The sequence below is a fragment of the Euprymna scolopes genome, chromosome 32 (genome assembly GCF_053919585.1).
Source record: "Euprymna scolopes isolate OS-2025 chromosome 32, ASM5391958v1, whole genome shotgun sequence".
Classification (NCBI taxonomy): domain Eukaryota; kingdom Metazoa; phylum Mollusca; class Cephalopoda; order Sepiida; family Sepiolidae; genus Euprymna; species Euprymna scolopes.
In genome coordinates, this window is record NC_136513.1 from 91,140,704 (window position 1) to 91,160,294 (window position 19,591).

The 19,591-nt window shown below is 32.1% G+C and overlaps 1 protein-coding gene across 1 annotated transcript in view; it reads right to left on the bottom strand.

Annotated features, from left to right (window-relative positions):
• Positions 1 to 19,591, bottom strand: part of LOC145256483 (exportin-5-like) — a 127,232-nt gene that overhangs the window by 70,857 nt on the left and 36,784 nt on the right. Inside the window, exons 4-10 of the mRNA XM_080115428.1 lie at positions 16,812 to 16,949; positions 14,878 to 15,060; positions 11,607 to 11,825; positions 4,942 to 5,018; positions 2,587 to 2,686; positions 1,332 to 1,415; positions 214 to 339 (exon numbers count right to left, since the gene is read on the bottom strand). Coding sequence (XP_079971554.1) covers positions 214 to 339; positions 1,332 to 1,415; positions 2,587 to 2,686; positions 4,942 to 5,018; positions 11,607 to 11,825; positions 14,878 to 15,060; positions 16,812 to 16,949 — 927 coding nt within the window. The remainder of the gene's footprint in view (positions 1 to 213; positions 340 to 1,331; positions 1,416 to 2,586; positions 2,687 to 4,941; positions 5,019 to 11,606; positions 11,826 to 14,877; positions 15,061 to 16,811; positions 16,950 to 19,591) is intronic.

Sequence of the window (19,591 nt, forward strand, 5' to 3'; positions counted from 1 at the left end):
CCAATGGTATGTTTAAATAGAGTTAATTCTGATAAATTAATGATGTTCTTGCTTACACCATGAGTTGTAATTGTCTTACAGTTAAAATTTTCATTTCTTTTTTTTAGTGATTTAAGAAAAAAATATGCAGACAAATTAACTGTATCCCCGGCAATGCTGGATAAGTACAACTCTTATACACACACACCTTATGGTATTGAAGAAAGGATTTACCTTGATGATAGTGGTAGTTGCACTGCGTACAAGTTGAGGAATGAAAGAAAGCAGAGTTTCATCTTCAGAGATGATGTCGTGCCTCAAAAGGGAGGCCCACAACGAATGGGTGACGCTTCCTAAAAACTGCAACAGATAAAAAGAGAAATGCAAAGAGTAATTTGTATTATTTGAACTATTCACTTCAAACATTATAGGGAAGGGCAATGAAATGAAACATTGGTACTTGTACAGTTTAATCAAGACATTAAAAAATGAAAATATCGAAAAAAGGTTATATTGTACATATCCGTTTTGGACTGAAGATCTCCGAAAAAAAATTTCATTTAATTTGATCGAGTAGTTTTTATTTTACAGCAGAAAAACACGTTTTTATGAGAGCGCGTTGAAGCCAGCCATTATGAGATTTGTTGAACACGCCACGGGGAGATAACTCCAGTTAAAGCGCCGACACTCCCTCCCCATCTTTAATACTAGCTTTTCTTCCTAAAAATCAAACCTTTTGCTCGGTATCATAAATTGTTTTTTCGCTGTAAAATAAAAACTACTTGATGAAATTAAGTAAAAAATTTTTTCGGAGAACTTCGTTCTATAATGAATACATAAAATATAACCTTTTTTCAATATTTTCATTTTTTTTAATGTCTTGATTAAACTGTAAAGGTACCGAAAAATTTAATAAATTCACAAATTTTTTTTTTAAAAATCCAGACATTAAAATATCAAAAATTCATAAAACTTGAAAAGTTTAATTTTTAGTTACTCTACTCTGGAGTTAATATCTCCAAAAATATTTCTAACATCAAGTTATTCTCAATTAAAAAAAAATATCCATTAAACACCAATTTCTAATGTTATAATATTCATTAAAAAAAAAAAATTGCTTTATTTTCAGAAACAATGTTATTTAAATTTAAAATGACAGTTAAAAAAAAAAAAAGGTGTAACCCAATGTTTGTGTCAGATGCACAGAGAAAACTTCATGCTCTTTTTAGTGTATATATATATATATTTTTTACATTAATGAAACTACAAGTAAATTACATAGATTAAAAAAAGACAAAAATATGGAAATTTTAAAATATGACAAATGAAAAATAAATTCAAAGAAAACTTACTTTACTTGAATGTTGAGTAAATGCTAAAACTGCTTCCAAATATTTTTCAAACGTCGTTGGTTTTTGTACATCTTCAGCAGAGCCCTGTCAAAAGAGCCACAAGCATAAATACACAATTGAAAAAAAAAAAAAAAAAAAGTTTTTATTGAATTATTATTAAAAGAAAAAAAAAAAAAAACTTTTAGGGGGATATGCTTGTTGTTTCAAGCAGAGGCACAACAAATCAATGTAAATGCCGTTTCAAACAGCAATATGATCAACTTGAACATTTCCAAAATAAGATTTCATACTAAAGTTTAAAATTGCATTTCATTGTTAAATTATATATTCGAGCCAATGAAAGCAGGAGTTGTATTTAATATAAACAAGATGACTTTCACTCAAAATGTTAAGTGCAAATCCAGTTCAACAAAAATGAAAAAACAAAAATACAGTAAAATTTTTGATGTACGTACCCTGTCACAAAATGAAAATATAATATTCCAAAAATCATATAAATTGATTAAGTAGGTTTCTTTTACAACAAAATCAAATTTTATGAGTAAGCAAAAAGGGGACTGTCCTACATAGCCACCTTAAAAACAAAGCAAAGGTAGATAAGTCCACAATAATTCTAACTTGCAAGATAAACCTTGTAATGCCAGATTTCACATTAGTGGCTTTAAGTAATTCAAAGATGATTTTCTTTATATATAAAAAGAAAATTACTTGATCAATTTATGATTTTTGGAATACGACAATACCCATTCCGTGACCGGTACGTCCATCAAAGATTTTTTTGTTTGTTTTTAATTAGGTTGAATTCTAAATAAGAACCAGTTGAGCAGACTTTCTACAAAGTCTGCTTAATCTACCCAAAAAGGAAGTTTCTAGGAAATATTAAATTCACACGCATTAGTCAGACGTACATATATTCCAGTTAAGAGAGATGACTACATTCGTTTTTGCAAGTTTTATTGAGGGAAGGTGTTTCTGTCCTCCCACAGACTGCACCTGGTATTCCCGAATGGTCACCCGTCTAGACTCAATGTTGCTTAACTTTAGTCATTTAACAATGACCAGTATGTTAACATGAATATGCTGTATAAAAAGATTAGAAATGGGATTCAAAACTATATAAGAAAGATCTGACCATGACATGAACACAGAACCTTAGACTGCTCAACCATCCCGACACGTTAGTTTCAATGTGATAAAGCAAACATTGAAAAAAAGAAAAAAAAAGAGAAACAAGGCAGATAGTCTCCATGCTTACCCATAATGCACAAAGTTGTTTTCCAATTTCAGTGAGGACTTGGCACAAACGTTTCAGGAATAAATAATAACGTTCGTCGTCAGATGAATTGTTCGCCTCCCTTTAGAGAATTAAAAAATTTTTTAAATTATCTTTATGTATACATAAACAGCACTTTCTATGTGTGGATTCATTCCGTCTGAAACAGCTCGGCTGCTTTTTTTTTTTTTTTTTTCACAGAAATGTATTTTACGTGTCCGGCAGTGTTCTTAGGTAGGTTTTAGATCAGAAAACCCCCGAGAAGTATAAATAAATCTGATTAAAGAAAGAACAGTTCGATTTTGAGCAAAGTTAACACTCTTATACAACCTAACATCAAAAGTGCATTGGAGAAGTTTTATCCTCACACAAGCATCATAGTGCATTCGATTTGATCGAAAAATGGCCGATTCCACTGATTTCCATGACAAAAGTGTGGAATGTTTGTTGATCTTGATTCAATCCCAGGTAACATCGGATCTCCCTGCTAGTATATATCTTTTGGCACAGAAATTAGCTTTATAAATGTTTTCTAATGTGTTTGACGCTTTGCTATCTTTAAAATATAGAAATATTAACTGAAAAGAAGAGCAAACATGATAGCAACGCTATGAATAGACATTAATCGTCTAAACTTGTCACCCATTATCTGCGTTTTATTATCTACAATGAAAATACTCAAAAAACAAAAAAAATGGTCCATAATTCAGAGAAGATGGTCGGTAAAATATTTGATTTCATTTTCATTTATTGAAAAAAGAAAAACTCTTGGCACTGAAATTGGTTTTACAAATATTTTCTAGTAGTTTCAATTCTCCGGTGTCTTTAAAATGTAGAAATGATAACCTATTAAATATATATATATATTTTTGTCATCCACAGACAGCTCTTCAATGTTGTTAAAACAGCACTCATCCCAAGACAAGTTGATAGTCAATAGTTCTATCCATCAAGCCACAGGGAAAGGCGCCGCTGGCAACGATATCTGACAATGCTTTATACAAACAGTCATATATACCGCTCCCCATGTGGGAGTACCAAATTGGTTAAAAGGGAAAATTATTCCCAATTCGCATTTAGGTAAAAATGCACTTTCGTAAATAATTGAATTCATTTCAAAACATATTGCTAAAATCAAAACAAACATCTAAGTAAATCGCGATATATCCAGACGCCTGTGCGAAATGGGTTAGCGGTAAGGGGTTTAGGCTCATTACTGTGGGGTTCCGATTTCGAATCTCGCTAGATTCAGCCACTCTGATGAGTCGTAGACGACGAAACACGTGTCAGTGGATAATTATTTTTTAAAAATAATATATATATATATATATATATATATATATATATATATAGATTAAATAAAATGAAAGGCAATTTGTATTCTTAAAAATAAACTGTTAGAAAAATTGGTGCTTCTTTGGAATGACAATGAAAATTTAAAGTCGAAAAAATCATTTTCATTAAAAACAGTGAATATATCGGAAAATTACGAAAAGCATTAAGGTAGAAAATTGTTAATAAAAAAAATAGTTTTTGAAGATTGTGAAAATTAAGTTTTGCTTAAAAAATCATAAACGAGGTAATTTTCTGAAAACTTTGCAAAATCTTGGGTAAATTTAGCAAAAATCAATTTTGGCTAATTATCTTCAAAAACTGTTTTCGTTAATTAATTTTCTACTTTATCGTATTTTGTAATTTTTGGATAGTTTCTTTACTGTGAAATGTCAATTAAGTAGATACCATAGGTGTTACATGAAATTCAATATTATAATGAAGAACCGTTTTTTTTTTTCTTGTCCAGAATTCCCTTATATTACAAAAAAAATAAAGATAAGAAAAATCTATATGATATACATATCTGTGACAAAATAAAATATATTCTAAGAAAAACAAATTGACCAAGTAATTTTATTTTTAATTAAGAAAATCAAATTTTATGAGTAACAAAATAACAGCTGTCCTGTCCGCCATTTTGAAAACAATCTATTTAAAAAGAAAAAAAAAAAAAAGAAAAGATAACTCAATTATTCAAACTTGTGAGATTTATGTCACGTCTACAAATTCCCAGTAATCACTTAAAATAATTTTCTTCATAAAAATAAAGCTTTTTGATTAATTTACATTATTTTTGTAATATATTTTCATTTTATCATGGGTAAATACATATTTTTGATTTTTAATATAGGCGGGGAATCCTGGACAAGAATTTACATTGTTAACACTTTTCCTGGACCAGTGTGAAAGTCTTTCTAAAAGTGTTGGCAGTGAAATAAACAGCTGGGTAGAACCCTAACACCTCTCGATACAAAATATTTTAATCTGGATTTGTCTACTCACACGGCAGCAGTAAAAATGATATCCATGGCATCTTCACTAAACAAAATCAGCAGTGGTTTGCGATCTTCAAGTCGACCCTGTTGATAATATGAGAAAAATACTGCTTTTGAAAACAAGTAACAAGGAGTGGGTGTGTGGGGGTGGGGGAGATAAAAGTCTAGGGAGGAAGAGATGGAGACTATCATAAAAAGCAGACAATAAAAAACTGCTTAATTCAAGGTAGCTTTGCTAAATCTGGCACAAGGCTAATAATAATGTGTGTGTATATATATATATATATATATACATACTAGAATTTCAGCCCGGCATTGCCCGAGTGTTTGGAGGTGTGTGTTGAGCAAAAAAAAAAAAAAAAAAAAAGTGGTAGTAGGAAGGCAGGCTCGAACCCGTAACTCGGAGGAAAAGAACGGGAAAAAATGTGACGTCTTTGCTGGCTGTTACGACCACCGCCAAACCAGAAGTGACATAGGTTTTAATTAAAACTAGACAATCGAAAGAAGAGGATAACTTTTGAAAACATCGGCAAAAAAGCGACCCTCCCCTCTGTAGAAAAGTGCCCAGTTGAAGGTGAAGATATTAATGTTTTTAGCAAATTTTTCAATATTTGTCATCTGAAAGGTCGAACTTCAAAACCATACTATCGAAAGTTTTAGGCAGACATGCAAACATACATATAACTACATTTCTATATTGGTAGCTCAAATTTTCGACCCAAACCGATTAATAAGCTTGCCCTATCTCTGAATATCCTTTATGTAAAATTTCAAATGTTTAGACCAGAAATTGTCTGAGTAATTTGGTAGAGACCGAAGCAGTCAAATTTAAAAAAAAATTGACCCTTATTATGGCTCCTTAACATTTATTGTTTTGGGCTCAAATCAAGTTATTAAGGTAGATCCATGTCCAAGGAACCTATGTCCGAAATTTCAAGTATTTAGACCCAAAATTGACGGAGGAGTTTGGTAGAGTTCTCAAAGGTCAAATCGTTGAACTTTGACCCCTTAACAGCCAAATTTCAGGCCGAAACCAATTACAAAGATTTTCCCAAATCTCACTAGCCTGTATATCAAGTTTCGAGTCTGTAGACTTAAAATTGACAGAGTTATAACGTGGGAAAATGTACACAGATACACACACAGGCACGTTCATTTATATATATATATATACTAGCAGTTCTGCCCAGCTTTGCTAGGACCCTATTTACTGTTCATAAGGTTATGTGCATATGTATATATTAAAAAGTGTGAACATGTAAAGTAATGCCTTTCTGTATAATAGGTTTTCTTAACTACCATAGAGAAAAGACAGACAGACATTTTCACTTTTATAGATATAGATAGATAGATGGATAGATTGGATGCAATATATAGTAATGATTTAAAATGTATAAAAAAAGACTCATGCGCCACCACCGAGAATCGAAACCAAAACGTTCAGCTCACAATTTATTTTGTCTCTGCCGTCAATGACTGGGCTATGAAAACCTGTTTACTGCAAGGATAAAAATTAAAACATTAACTAATAGCTACTACATTATGCATTCGTAATGCCGGCGTTCGACCTTCACCTCGCAAATTTGATTTTTTTTAAATTTTCACACTTTTGCACCGATTTTTCCATGCTAAAACCCAAATATAAAGTTTTGCATGGATTCAAATACCTTACATATGAAGTTTCATGTCTGTAGACTAAAAACTCTAGGAGGAGTTTGGTAGGCAAAATTTTTAAACAAAAATATATACGTATACATAAATATATATGGAAACAATTTTGTGTTTCCTAGAAACTTTTTATGCAAATATTATGCAAGTATAAATCATGTAGAATATCTGCATGAATATAATTACACGTAATAATTAACTAAAGATGATCATCCCATTAGAAAACCGAAGCAACTAATAGGCAATTAATTAAAATGAATGTTTGAAAGAATATGCAAATTAGCTAGATCTTTTGCTAGTGAATGCAATTCCACAACCCTATATAAGAAAATTGTATTTTCTTTTTAAATAAATAGAAAAGAGGGTTTTTAATATGAATATCAATACACACAAAAGAAAAACAAATTTATAGGAGTATAGATAAATATATATATATATATATACATACATACACACCAAATCTACCCGATTATCCCGTTATCATATAACCCAGCAACTTTTCACCTCTCCTCAACAAATTCTTTCTTTTTTTTTTCACTTTACCTTTTTTTTTTCACTTTACCTTTTTTTTTTTTTTTAAACTTTTATCCTTAATTTTTTGTTTTATTTTTTCTCACACACTTATTTTTTTTTTTACTCTTTATTCTACTTGCATAGATCGGCACATTGGACTCTAATTGATTAATTCATGAAATCCCATAAAATAATGTAACTACTTCCTTAAAACGTACTGCATCCTCTATCACCCAAACCTACTAACGCCTCTCTCTAGCATACTTGAAGGACCGTAATTATCTCATAATCCCTTAGACAACCCTCTATCTTCCCCCTCTAATATGTTCAACCTATACAAAATTTCCTACTATGTCTACTGCTAGACGTTGCATTCTTGTCTTGTTACCTAGCGCCTCTGCTCTTACGAGAAGCACAATGACTTTGAAATGCCTGGCATAAAGAGCTTTCATAACCTCTACACACTTATTGTATTCCCTGGTTTCAATTTTATCCATAAATCTATATGCACCAGTATATATTTTTCCACACACACACAAGCACTGGAGGCTTTTGCAATTCTAATGACGATCTCATCAAGCTTTCCACTAGTGTTTAATTTACTTTAGAGATAGTTGAAGTTCTTGACATATTTCAAACTATAACTGTCAACTTGAATTGGTAATTCAGGGAATGCATGCACAGACAGGTTTCTACTTGACACCTCTAATTTGTTTGGGTGCTGGGGCTGTCTGATAAACAACTTCAGTTTTTGTTATAATTATGGTTAATCCGAATGCCTTGCAGGAGCTGCTAGAAAGGACTTGGCCTGCCTTGATAGAGTTCAAAATAGACTTTGTAGCCTCGTAGGAGATGTCCTTTTCTCTTCCTTGCAACCTCTATCTCACAGAAGAAATGTTGCGAGTTTGTCTCTGATGTATCGTTATTTTCATGGAAAGTGTTCGACTGAGCTTCAATCTATGGTCCCCCCTCGCCAAACTTTCACAAGAAACACTCGTCTAGCTGTAAACACTATCAATAATTCCCCCCACTCTTTATCTGTGCCTAAACCTAAACGTAGATTCCATGAACAAAGCTTCTTTCTTAGAACTGCACGCCTGTGGAATTGTCTTCCGTTTTCCTGCTTTCCGGCTGACTACAATATGGTTGTCTTCAAGTTTAACGTAAATAAGTTCTTGATGAGCCGTTCCATATAAGTTATCAAATTTACCAAATTTTCATTACTAATGATTACTATATTGTCCAATTTCTACTGTACACTCTTTAACCCTTATCCTTGAGTGGCCTCTTGGCCTTGATAATGCGGTGATGCCTATGTAAATAAAAAAAATAAATAAATAAAAAAAAGCAACAGAGAATTTGTTCGTAAGACACTGAGCTCCCTCGAACGAAGTAGCACAAGTGCAGCATTATTTGCAAACTGTAAATCACAAATTATACTGGTTCAAATAAGAGTTAGTATTTGTTTTTTCTTTGTTGATTTTTCTAATAACTTTTGTTGAAATCAAAATTACAACCACTACTCTAATGTATCATGTTAATTCTCGCTCAATTTATCAAGATCCACCAAAATGTAACTGTCCAATTTAAAACACATCTTAGTTAAATGTCCTTTTATAGAATCTAACTTCCATAATAATAAGACTAAAAGCTACATTGATTTCACAACTACTACTATATTCACAATGCATCTTGTAAAGTATGTCAATTTACTAATATATATACAAAAACATAAGTGCCCACCCCCACCCCGATTTAAGACAAATCCTAGTTACTAACATTAAAATAATACAACCTGAAACCATTTAAAAAAATAAAAAGCCATCTATATCAAAACTTAATATTACTTATAGAAACCAGCAAAAATATTTTAAAATGATTAACGCAATACAATTTTAATCCTATGACACTTATTCTAGCAATGTCTTCCCTGGAAAGTTACGAATAAAAAAAATACCCACAGCTGTTTTCATCAAAAGTCAACCTACAATTAATAATATTACCTATAGGAACCAGTAATATTTTTAAATCCTTAACATAATACCATTTTTTTCTTGTGACCCAAATTCCTGTATCACGGAATTTAAATTGTTAATGCTTTTCCTGGAACTGTGCAAACGTTTGACCGACTTCACATACTCATTTCTAGGGTTAGGACAACAGCATATTCTTTTCATTTTTTTGACTTGTGTGTATCCGTTGATATCTTATATGCTTTTATATAGAGTGATGTGGTTCTCGGTTGATTAACTGTGTCAGTTATATACTCAAGAGTGAAAACAATGAAAAGAATATGCTGTTGTCATAGCCCTACTCATTTCATAGCTATATTTGTAATTCACTTTTTTTTTTTTTTTCAGATTTTTTCTTCATTTGCTTTTTCACTGGACGATGATTCAACAAACACTAAAAAACACATGCAGAACTTGTTTTTTTGATTTAAATACAAAAAAGATCATTAAAAAAAATTTTTTTTTTTTAAATTAAAAGATTAGAGAATCTATATAAAAAGTAAAAGTTTATTTATGTGTAAAACTTTCCAGGAAAGACAATGAAAATGATCCTGAATCTCTAAGAGGCCTCCGAATTGAGCTTGCAGCTTTAAAACTTTAAATAGGTATATCAGACTTTAATGAAATGTAAACCATCAGACCGAAAAAAGAATAGATTCTTTTTTCGGTCTGATGAAGTGTTGTTCTTGAATTGAAATTCCATTGAAACATGTATGCACATATGTAACCAATAATGTTTGTATAATAAACAATATATATATATATATATATATATATATATATATATATATATATATATACACACACACACACACACACACATATCCCCGGTCATAAAATGTGTTTCAATATGGTATTTTGATTAATGCAGATTTTGTATTTATTATTATTATTATACTAGACTACCCATGACCCGTTGGGTCAGTATGTTATATTAGCCATGGAATTAATGTATGTGCCTGGCACTTATGACATAAAGAAAATAGTTTTTTTTGACATAACAGAAAAATTTCTATGAAAGTATATTAAAATGAAAAAAGAATATAGATAGATTTCTACGAGTCGTTCTGTTTATAATTGTTTATTTTTGAAAAAAGAAAATTACTGCCATTGAATTATAAATAGTTTGCCATACTTATAGGTGCACTGAACAGATACCATAATACTTAAAGTTAAATTCAAATTTTGATATATCTTTAATTTAAATGCGAAAAACAATTGAGATGCTGAAAACGTACACAGTAAAACAATATGTTTTATTGTCGCATTGGTTATTTGTTTATGTACACATGCGTAACTGGAAGTTGTAAACCAGATGTTGGGTTACAACACCCGTTACAAGGTCATTTGAGTTTTTTTATTATTATTATTATTATTATATAGAAGATATATATACATATATGAGAATTTTTTTTTTCTTTCTTTACCTGCACCTGAAGCATTGCATATTAATGAAAACTGAAAAAATTACGTATTTAAATGGATATGTTTGGAAGGGCAAGAAACAACACATTTTGATAAGGATGTATAACATCGAAATATATCTGACATAAATAAAGTTGTTTATTAAAAAAAAAAAATGTGTTGTTTTTAGCTTTCCAAATCTATCCATTTAAACACTTAATTTTTTCAATTTATATATATATATATATATATATATATATATATATATTACATAATACACTAATTCAGAGAGTTTTCAAAAGATATATTAGGGTGTATAATGCAAGGGGCTGGTTAAAAATATAAAGGTTATGTTAAATGTTTTTTCTTCCAAAACAGAAGCATTTAAAAAGTAAAGACTAGCTGTTGTTTTTTGTTTTAGTAGAATTTTAAAATGAAACTGGTATTACCCAAATATCAAATATTAGTCAGAAGAAACTTTTCCTCTGTATAAATTGGCAAGACTTTTGTTAAACAAAAAAATGGAAGTTGAAAATATTTTTTTTTATTTTTTACAGGGAACTGAATACTTATCAAGGCCCAGCCACTCGAGGATAATGGTTAATGCATGTATGGTAATGGAAATTGGGTTCAAATTGATTATTTAATAGAATAGCTCAACAAGAATTTGTTTATATTGGGCTTGAAGACGACCATGTTGTAGTCAGCCAGAAAGCAGGCTAGAGGAACAGAGTTCCATAACCGGACAGTTCTAAGAAAGAAGTTTTGTTTGTAGAACTTGTGTTTAGATTTAAGCAGATAGAGATGGGGGGGGGGTGATAGTGGTTTTAGTTAGATGAGTGCTTTTTATGAATGTTTCACAGGGGGTAGCATAGATTGAAGCACCCACCAAACAAAGTAACGATACAACAGAGCCAGGCTCAATGATTGCAGCAAAAGAGAAAAATGTTCATTAATCCATGGGTTATCTAATTTTGGTTGACTTGGAACAATGAAGGTTCTAGCAATTTAAACAGAAATTTGGATTTAAAAAAAAAAAATAGTTGGAATTGCACTAAAAACAAAAGAAACTTACTTTTCGAGAGACAATTAGCAAAAGGCATTCAGCAGCCATGAGCTGAAGGGATTTATCGCTTAGCAAGAGGCACAGAAGCCGCAGCAGTAGACTATTATCATCAAGGATGTGAATCATGGGCACCCACTCGACAAATCCACAGAGGGTCTTCAGTACAGCCTCGCACACCTGACAATGGACGGCTGCCATCATTTGGGATTCTTCCCCAAAACCTTTCGCCTACATTCAAGAGGAAAAAGAAAAACAAAGAAAAAAAAAAAACATAAAACCATTCATTTTGACAAAGGAAATCAGAAGCGACCAACCATTATAAATATAGGAGGGGGTGGTGGATAATATCTACATGTCGATTTTTTGTAAATTTTTTTAACGATAATTGAATATTTGGTATTAGCGTCTCCTTCATTAGGGAAGAAGTTTTTCCCTTAGAAAAGGTTAGAGTCCTAGAACAGTCAAGCTACAATGACAAGCTGTAGAACAATGAAACACATGCACATAGATTTTATAAGAAAAATAAATAGATAATATATATTTCTTTGTTTATGTCCAAAAAACATGGACAATCTTCCTCAAGGAAAAACTACTCCTCTAATCTCTTAGAAAGGATAATAATAAAATAAATGTTTAATTATCATAAAAAAAAAACAAAAAAAAACGACATAACTTTGAAGTGATAAAAATAGCACATGATTTCAGCAGGGATCCGCAGCGTAACAGCATTTGCACTCAATCACAGAACCTATGATTTGAAGTTCTAGCCCTAGAACAGTCCAGCCTCACTGAAGACTCGTAGAACAGTGAAACACATGTATGTAGATTAATATTCTATAAAAGATAAACATATACACACACACGCAAAAGTACAATTCACACTCACTGCGGGATCCACTTCCTCCAAAAATCTCCCCTTACTAATCGCTTTCGTTGGTTCGGCCAAGCCCTTCGATGACACCCACGTGACTTCATTTATGAAGTCATCGAGCCAGCCCACCACCAGGCTGGAAGAAATATCATGGTGATCAACTCAAAACCTGTCTTAGGACAGAGAAGCAGGATGCAGACCTGATTCTGGGCCCTCACCTTTACAGGTCGTGAGAATCGAGGCTGGTTTGCACTCATAACAGAAACAGCTTTGAATCGTCATGTTTGGTCAACCAGTATTTAGGATACGGTGCAATTGGCAAGAACCGACCCAACTGATCCAGGATGAATGCCATAAACAGGACAAACACACACAAACATTAATCATTCCAAAAACTAAACAATGAAAGTAATTCACTCATAAATTAATATCTTTTTTTATCAATTGTCTAAATTTTCTTATAGCAAAAAGGAGGAGGAGACTAATGGAGCAAGAATTTAATGGGTTAGTTCTTTCACCAGAATTCTTGTAAACTGGTATCACAGAAGAAGTTTTCCAGCAATCAGGGAAGCAAGATTCGTTAAGACATTTGTTGAAAAGTTTAGAGAGAACTGGAGTAACCTCAGCAGAGCACTTTTCTAAATAGTACAGCCAGGATGAGATCAGGTCCACATGCTTTTGAGGTGTAGGTTTTTTATGATATCTTGAACTTAATAGGTGATTTTTCAGATCATTCCGTGTGGTTTCTGTTTGCAAAGGAAAATCAGGGAGGGAGTGGTTTGCTGAGTTCAAAGAGTTTGAGGCAAATCGACGGGCAAACATGTTAGCTTTCTCGGTTGTCGTTCAAACAATGTCATGATTGTTGGATAGTGGGGGAATTGTTGATTGCCTATTTACTATTAAAAATTTTCTTGCTTTTCTCTCTTGTGTCCATCATATTACCCCCCCCCTATTTTTTCCATTTCTAATCTGAATATTTTCAAAGTTGGTGTTGTCTTTTTACACTTATATCTTTACAATGCCAGCTTTTTCTCCCTTTTCTGACGAGAAGCATTTAGCTTCAAAATACCATGGTTTAAAGAGATTTCTCCCTATTTCCCCCTTTCTGTAACTTTTATTTACTTGATAATATAAGAGTTCCTATGTAACTCCTTTTAACTTATTATGTACATATATCATTTCAACAACAATCTTGGTAACAAAGACACATTTTTTTTAACTGCTGTTTCTGTTTATTTGACTTCCGTTGTATTTTGAAATCAAGTTTTCCATCATTACTAAACTTTTTAAATTGCTAAGAAAGATTTCGTTCTGCCGGTTCTATGACTCCTAAGTGCAAAAACTTTAAGGATTTGAAATAATCTTCCTTCCTTTACTGTCACTATTTCTTCCTTGCAATTACTTCTAGCTTCTACAAACTTATCTGCACTGGACTTATGTCGGATAAATCTGTGGTATGCATATTGCCTTTGAGCAATAGCAGCTGTGAAAGTAGAAGTAAACTATTGAGGGAGAGTCGGGTTTGCTAAAGAACTATGCGAGAACATTTGCTTCAATTGTCACTTTGAACCATTCAGTAGTCTGTTCCGCAGTAAGAGAAAACATATTTGAAGATATAAAGAACTTGGGGCATAAAAACTTACCAAAATGGCTGGATTCGGCATTAAATAACTCAAAAAGACTTGATATGCCATAAAACAAAACAGCCAAACCAATTACTCACATGCGTTGCAAACATGCAGCCACCTAGTGCATGTTTACAATCTTATTCAAGCCAAGATACTGATGCAAACATCAGAACATAATATGGAGGGCTCAAACATTTCTGAATTTTGGAGATGAGGATTGATTATTTGGATTCTTCGGACTACTATTCTCATCTGGAATATTATTCACACAACGTTTCAGTCAGTGTAACCTCAGACCTTCTTCAGGCGTATTTTTGTCAAATACGAGAATCTGTATGGAATTTTAAACAAAACCCTTTAGTTAATTTACGGGGGGAACATGTTTTTATTCTGCCAGCCGTAACTGGATAGAAGTCTCAAGTAATTTACAAGGACCCGTGGTTTAGTGGATAAAGTATTTGGTGAAATTTAGTTATAAAGTTACACTCTTCTGGAGGTTGGAGGTTCAATCCTCAGTGCAGGCAAAACCAACCCAGTCAAGGCTGATGAAACGAGAGCATGTTACTCCTGTGGATTAAATAAAGGGATCTGTTTGAAATTCTTTGCAGATTCATGAGTTCGACAAAATACATTTGAAGGTTAGAAGTTTTATCGACTGAAACATTGTAAAATGTAACAAGTAAGAACAATAGTTTTGAAGAATGAAAATACAAAAAAGACACAATGTTAAAAAAAAAAAAAAAAAAAAAAAAAAGATTATGAATCCTAATTCTGCAATTACCAAAGTGTTATATTGTTCCTTGTGATAATTTAATTTTGTGAGAAAGAACCTGAAGAGTTCGCCAAGGTTTGCCGTGAGAGTCTGTTGAATCTCACGCCGGCGCTGTTGTGGAAGGCTCTGGAATATAACAACATCTTCTGCAACCCGTAGAAATACCATCAGTACCAATTCTGTCTCGGTTTCCTGAAAAATTAAAAAATTCTTTTTTCAATGAAAAAATAAAATTTCATACCTACCTATCTAAACTAAAAAACATTTTCAATCTGTTTTTAGGTTATATTTGAGGGAATTTAAATTACCGAATACTCGTGCTAATGTGATTCAAGATGGAAAAAAATAATGTTAAGTTAAAATTTCAACAAATCCATTATTCAATTTACAAATTTACACATTCCATTAAAAGACGCGTCAAAGTTTGCAATAATATTCATATTAAAATAATATCTCAATTGAAGAAAAAAGTCTCAGTATGGAAATAGAGTGGATTTCTTTCTGAATTCATTTAAGATGTCCGAGAGAGGAGTCTAACTTGCTATTTGATTTAACCCTTCCCATGAACACTCAAAATGGTTCCTGGTTCTATTGTTTTTTTAAATGCTAACTTTAGTGCAACAGAATGGATATACTAGGTGTGTTCAATAAGTTTCCAGACTTTTTTTTTTTTTTTGCACTGGCATTTAAAATTGTCGTAGACTCTTGAAAATTCAGTATGTTATGATTTCAGGTTCAAATGAATAGGAACAGGAGAAATTGGAATACACCCTACTAAAGCCAGATTGTCACAGCTGGTGAATTTAAAAAATGCAATCTGGACGCGAGGATATTTTAGAAGAATGATATGCAATAATATTCTGTTTTAAACTTGAAAAAATGCCACAGAAATGTATGGAATGCTTCAAACTGCTTTTGGACCATCTTGCATGAATCTAGCATCAGTTTCTGAGTAGCATAAGAGATTCAAGAAAGGTGGGAATCTGTGAGATATGATGAGAGGTGTGGGAGCAGTTAGAACACCAGAGTTGATTGGCCAAATAAAGAATTTCATGGATAAGGATCATTGTGTGTTGACAGACAATAAGTGCACAGTTTGATGTCAGTGTGTGAACTGTACACACAATTATTCAGGATGCAGAAGATGTGTGTGAAGTGTGTCCCAAGAGTGCTCAAAAGATCAGAAAGAAAAGACATTGTCATGGCAACAAGGAAATGGTCGAGCTAATAGATTCAGATCCCGCAGTTTAGACCTTGTTCCATGTGACTTTTAGTTATTCCCTAAGCTCAAGGAAAACCTTAGAGGCTGTCATTATGAGACAATTGAGATAATGAAAGAGACTGTGACGAGGGTCATTCACACGCTCACACATGAGGACTTCCAAGAAGTGTTGAAACGATACAAGTGCATTGCAGTCGGAGGAGATTACTTTGAAGGGGGACAGAGTTTTAAGTGCCCATATGAAAAAGTCTGGAAACTTATTGAAGGCACCTCATATTTATATAGATACAAATAAATACACATTGATCTTTATTATCGTTAATGGAACTATCTAAATACAATTTAAACAGCAATATTTCAGATTTGCATTAAATTTGATCTATACTGATTAAATACCAATTAAGCAAGATTCCCCAAATTTCAATTTATTCTTAAAATAACTTAATCCTTAAATTTTAGACACTTTCAAAAATGAAAATCATGTATTTTAATCAGAATTGGAATGAGGATTCTAGACACAAGGTTTAGCAGTATTTTATCTTGATTTTAATCTTTGTAAGTGAACATAAAAGTGGTGTAGAACGATTTGTGGAATTTATGTTACCTGCCCCGAGACGGGTATTCTTCTAGAATTATTACATAAGAGACCAATTCTTGTTAATGAAACAATTGGGCAATTTTGTTTTTAGTTGTAAAATAAAGTTTCACAATAAATACAGACCCCTTGATGACAGAGGGCTTCCAGGTCTGACAGCAGCGTGGGCCAAAGTTGAGGCCAATCTCTTTTTAAAATTTCAACAGTTATTCGGGATACACCATCCTTTATGTGATATGCTTCGACTAGGATACCTTGGGTCCCCTGCAAAAAAAAAAAAAAAAAAAAAAAAAAAAAGAAAATAAATTCAAATTATTTTTAACTAGCATTTTAGCCTGGCGTTGCCCGGGTGTTTGGAGGTGTATGTTGAGAAAAAAAAAAAGCGGTCAATTTTTTTTAACTTTGATCCCTATTATGACTCCTTAACATTTGTTTTGGGCTCCAATCAAGTTATTAAGTTAAATCCATGTCCAAGGAACCTACACTTAAAATTTCAAGTGTTTAAACCCAAAATTGGCGGAGGAGTTTGGTAGAATTCTCAAAAGTCAAATCGTTGAACTTTGACCCCTTATCAGCCAAATTTCTGGCCGAAAACTGATTCAAGATTTTCTCAAATCTCAGTACCCTGTATATCAAATTTCGAGTCTATAGACTTAAAATTGACAGAGTTATTGTGTAGGGAAATGTACACAGACACGTTCATTTTATAGATATATAGATAAAAAAATAAATAAATAAAAAAAAAAGAAAAAATCAGTTGAGTTTTCAATATCAGACCAAAATTGCAATACATCTGACAAATCGATATTTGATTCTAACTAGCCAGTTATTCGCTTAAATTTTCACATTGTTTTCAATTGCCTACTACACATCATCCCAAAGTGTCTTTGGTTTCTCCGTAAAGAACTTGTCAGGATAACTTGACATGATATTTCAGCCTACAAGTAAACGCTGACCAAATATTTGAAATAACATATTCGAACAGTACTCAAAACCCAAATAAGATATTCTCGACATGGCTACACACAGACGTACACGAGGAATGGTGCATTTTCTCCCAGTGATTGTACTTCAAGCAACAGCACTTAGCTGGATACTCCACAAGATTAGATGAATTTTTGTTCTGGAATCTGATAAGATCGAAAGAAAGATATACTATAACAGATTTTTGGATTATTTGGATTTTTCACATTTTAGTTAATGTAACTGTTGTAGACCGGTGCTAGGGGTTACAAATGAAAGAAACATAAGTAGTGTAAAGTGTATAAAATGTAATATGTATTTATCATAAAGAATACAGGAGCCACTAAAGTGGTATGAGAGGAACGTGTTCGTAGCATGCAGTCAAACATGGTATGAATGTCTCCATTTAGTATTATTCATAGGACTGGTTGATTCCACTTCGTACTCAAATAGGGGTGATTAGTACCCCAAAACAGTAACCTTCGACCTTCTTCAGGTGTACTTTGTTGAACTATGGAATCTTTCTATTGAACTCCGGAATCTCCAAGGAATTTAGAAAGGAAACCTTATTTAATCTACAAGGGTAGCATGCTCTTGTTCTGTCAACCATGACTGAGTAGAAGTTCTAAGCAATTCACAGCGTTTACTGATCAATCGGGGGGGGGGGGAGAGAAAAGTTAATGTCCTTAGACTCCTACTAACTTAACATTTGACAAGTAAAGAGAACTTCAATGGATTATTCGAATATCTATTTCATATAGAAATAGTGTTAACCCCAAGAAAGGTCTCTTTGATTTTTGAGAATTTTAAATGAGGTAGAATGAAACATAATTCCAATTGATTTCATCAATGACATGTTCTGTCCAATCAGATAATTTTTTTCACGTGCATAATCTATACAAGATTCTCACTTTATTTCCATTAGATAAGCAAGATACAATTTAATCAATTAAACCTCACCATTATTTTTTTTTTTTTTTTTACAAATACACATTTTGAAAATGGTTGCCAATATAGAATCACTAGTTATTTGTATATTTAAATTGATACGTTGTTCTAGAGTTATTACTATTAAAACTGTATGAATTATTACTTTCCATTAAAAAATCTGCCCCCTCCCTAAAAATTACTACAACTTTGCATTTCTAAATAGGAATTTATTTCTTTTAAAATGCCATTCCTTTTAATTTCCATTTTCTTAGTAATTCTATTATTTGGATTATTTAAATTGCTGTTCTTATCTTGGACATTATTCTCACAATGATCCTGCCTATGTAATTTCTGGTTTTCAGGTGCACCTCATCAAACTCTGAAAGCTGTAGGGTAGTGATGGGACGATTTCAATATTTTTCCCCCGATTCAGATTCTTTATAAATCTCTAAATATCTAACTATAAAAGAGTTATTTTGTTCCGATTACTGCAAAAACATCTTAAATGTGCCTATATTTTCTCAAACGTAAAAAAACACTTGTGATGGGGTAGTCTAGAGATTTTAATCTTACTGAAAGTTTAAATCAATAAATATTTTTTTTTTTTTTTTATTACTACAAGCAGTGGAAAATGTTTTTTTAAACCAAAATCAAATAAAAAAGATAATTTAAGGAATCGGTTTTGGCATTGGGAAATATTTTTTCCAATTTCAATACCAATACCCCAAAAAAGCTATGATTTTTTTCGATTCCCAATTAATTGTCCCCATACTATTGTATGGAATTTCAAACAGAATCCTTTCTTAACAAGGCACTTCTTACTAATTGTTTGTAATTTATAGATCTTCATTTTAACAGACAAAAGACTATCTTTTGCTACCGAACATGTATTTGATTTGGGAAATAATCGATTGCAGATGGAAATATAGATTAAAAAAAAAAAAAAAAACATCAAGAATTATTTTTCAAAAATGATAGCAACTGATACTAAGGATGAAGATGTGTGACAAATT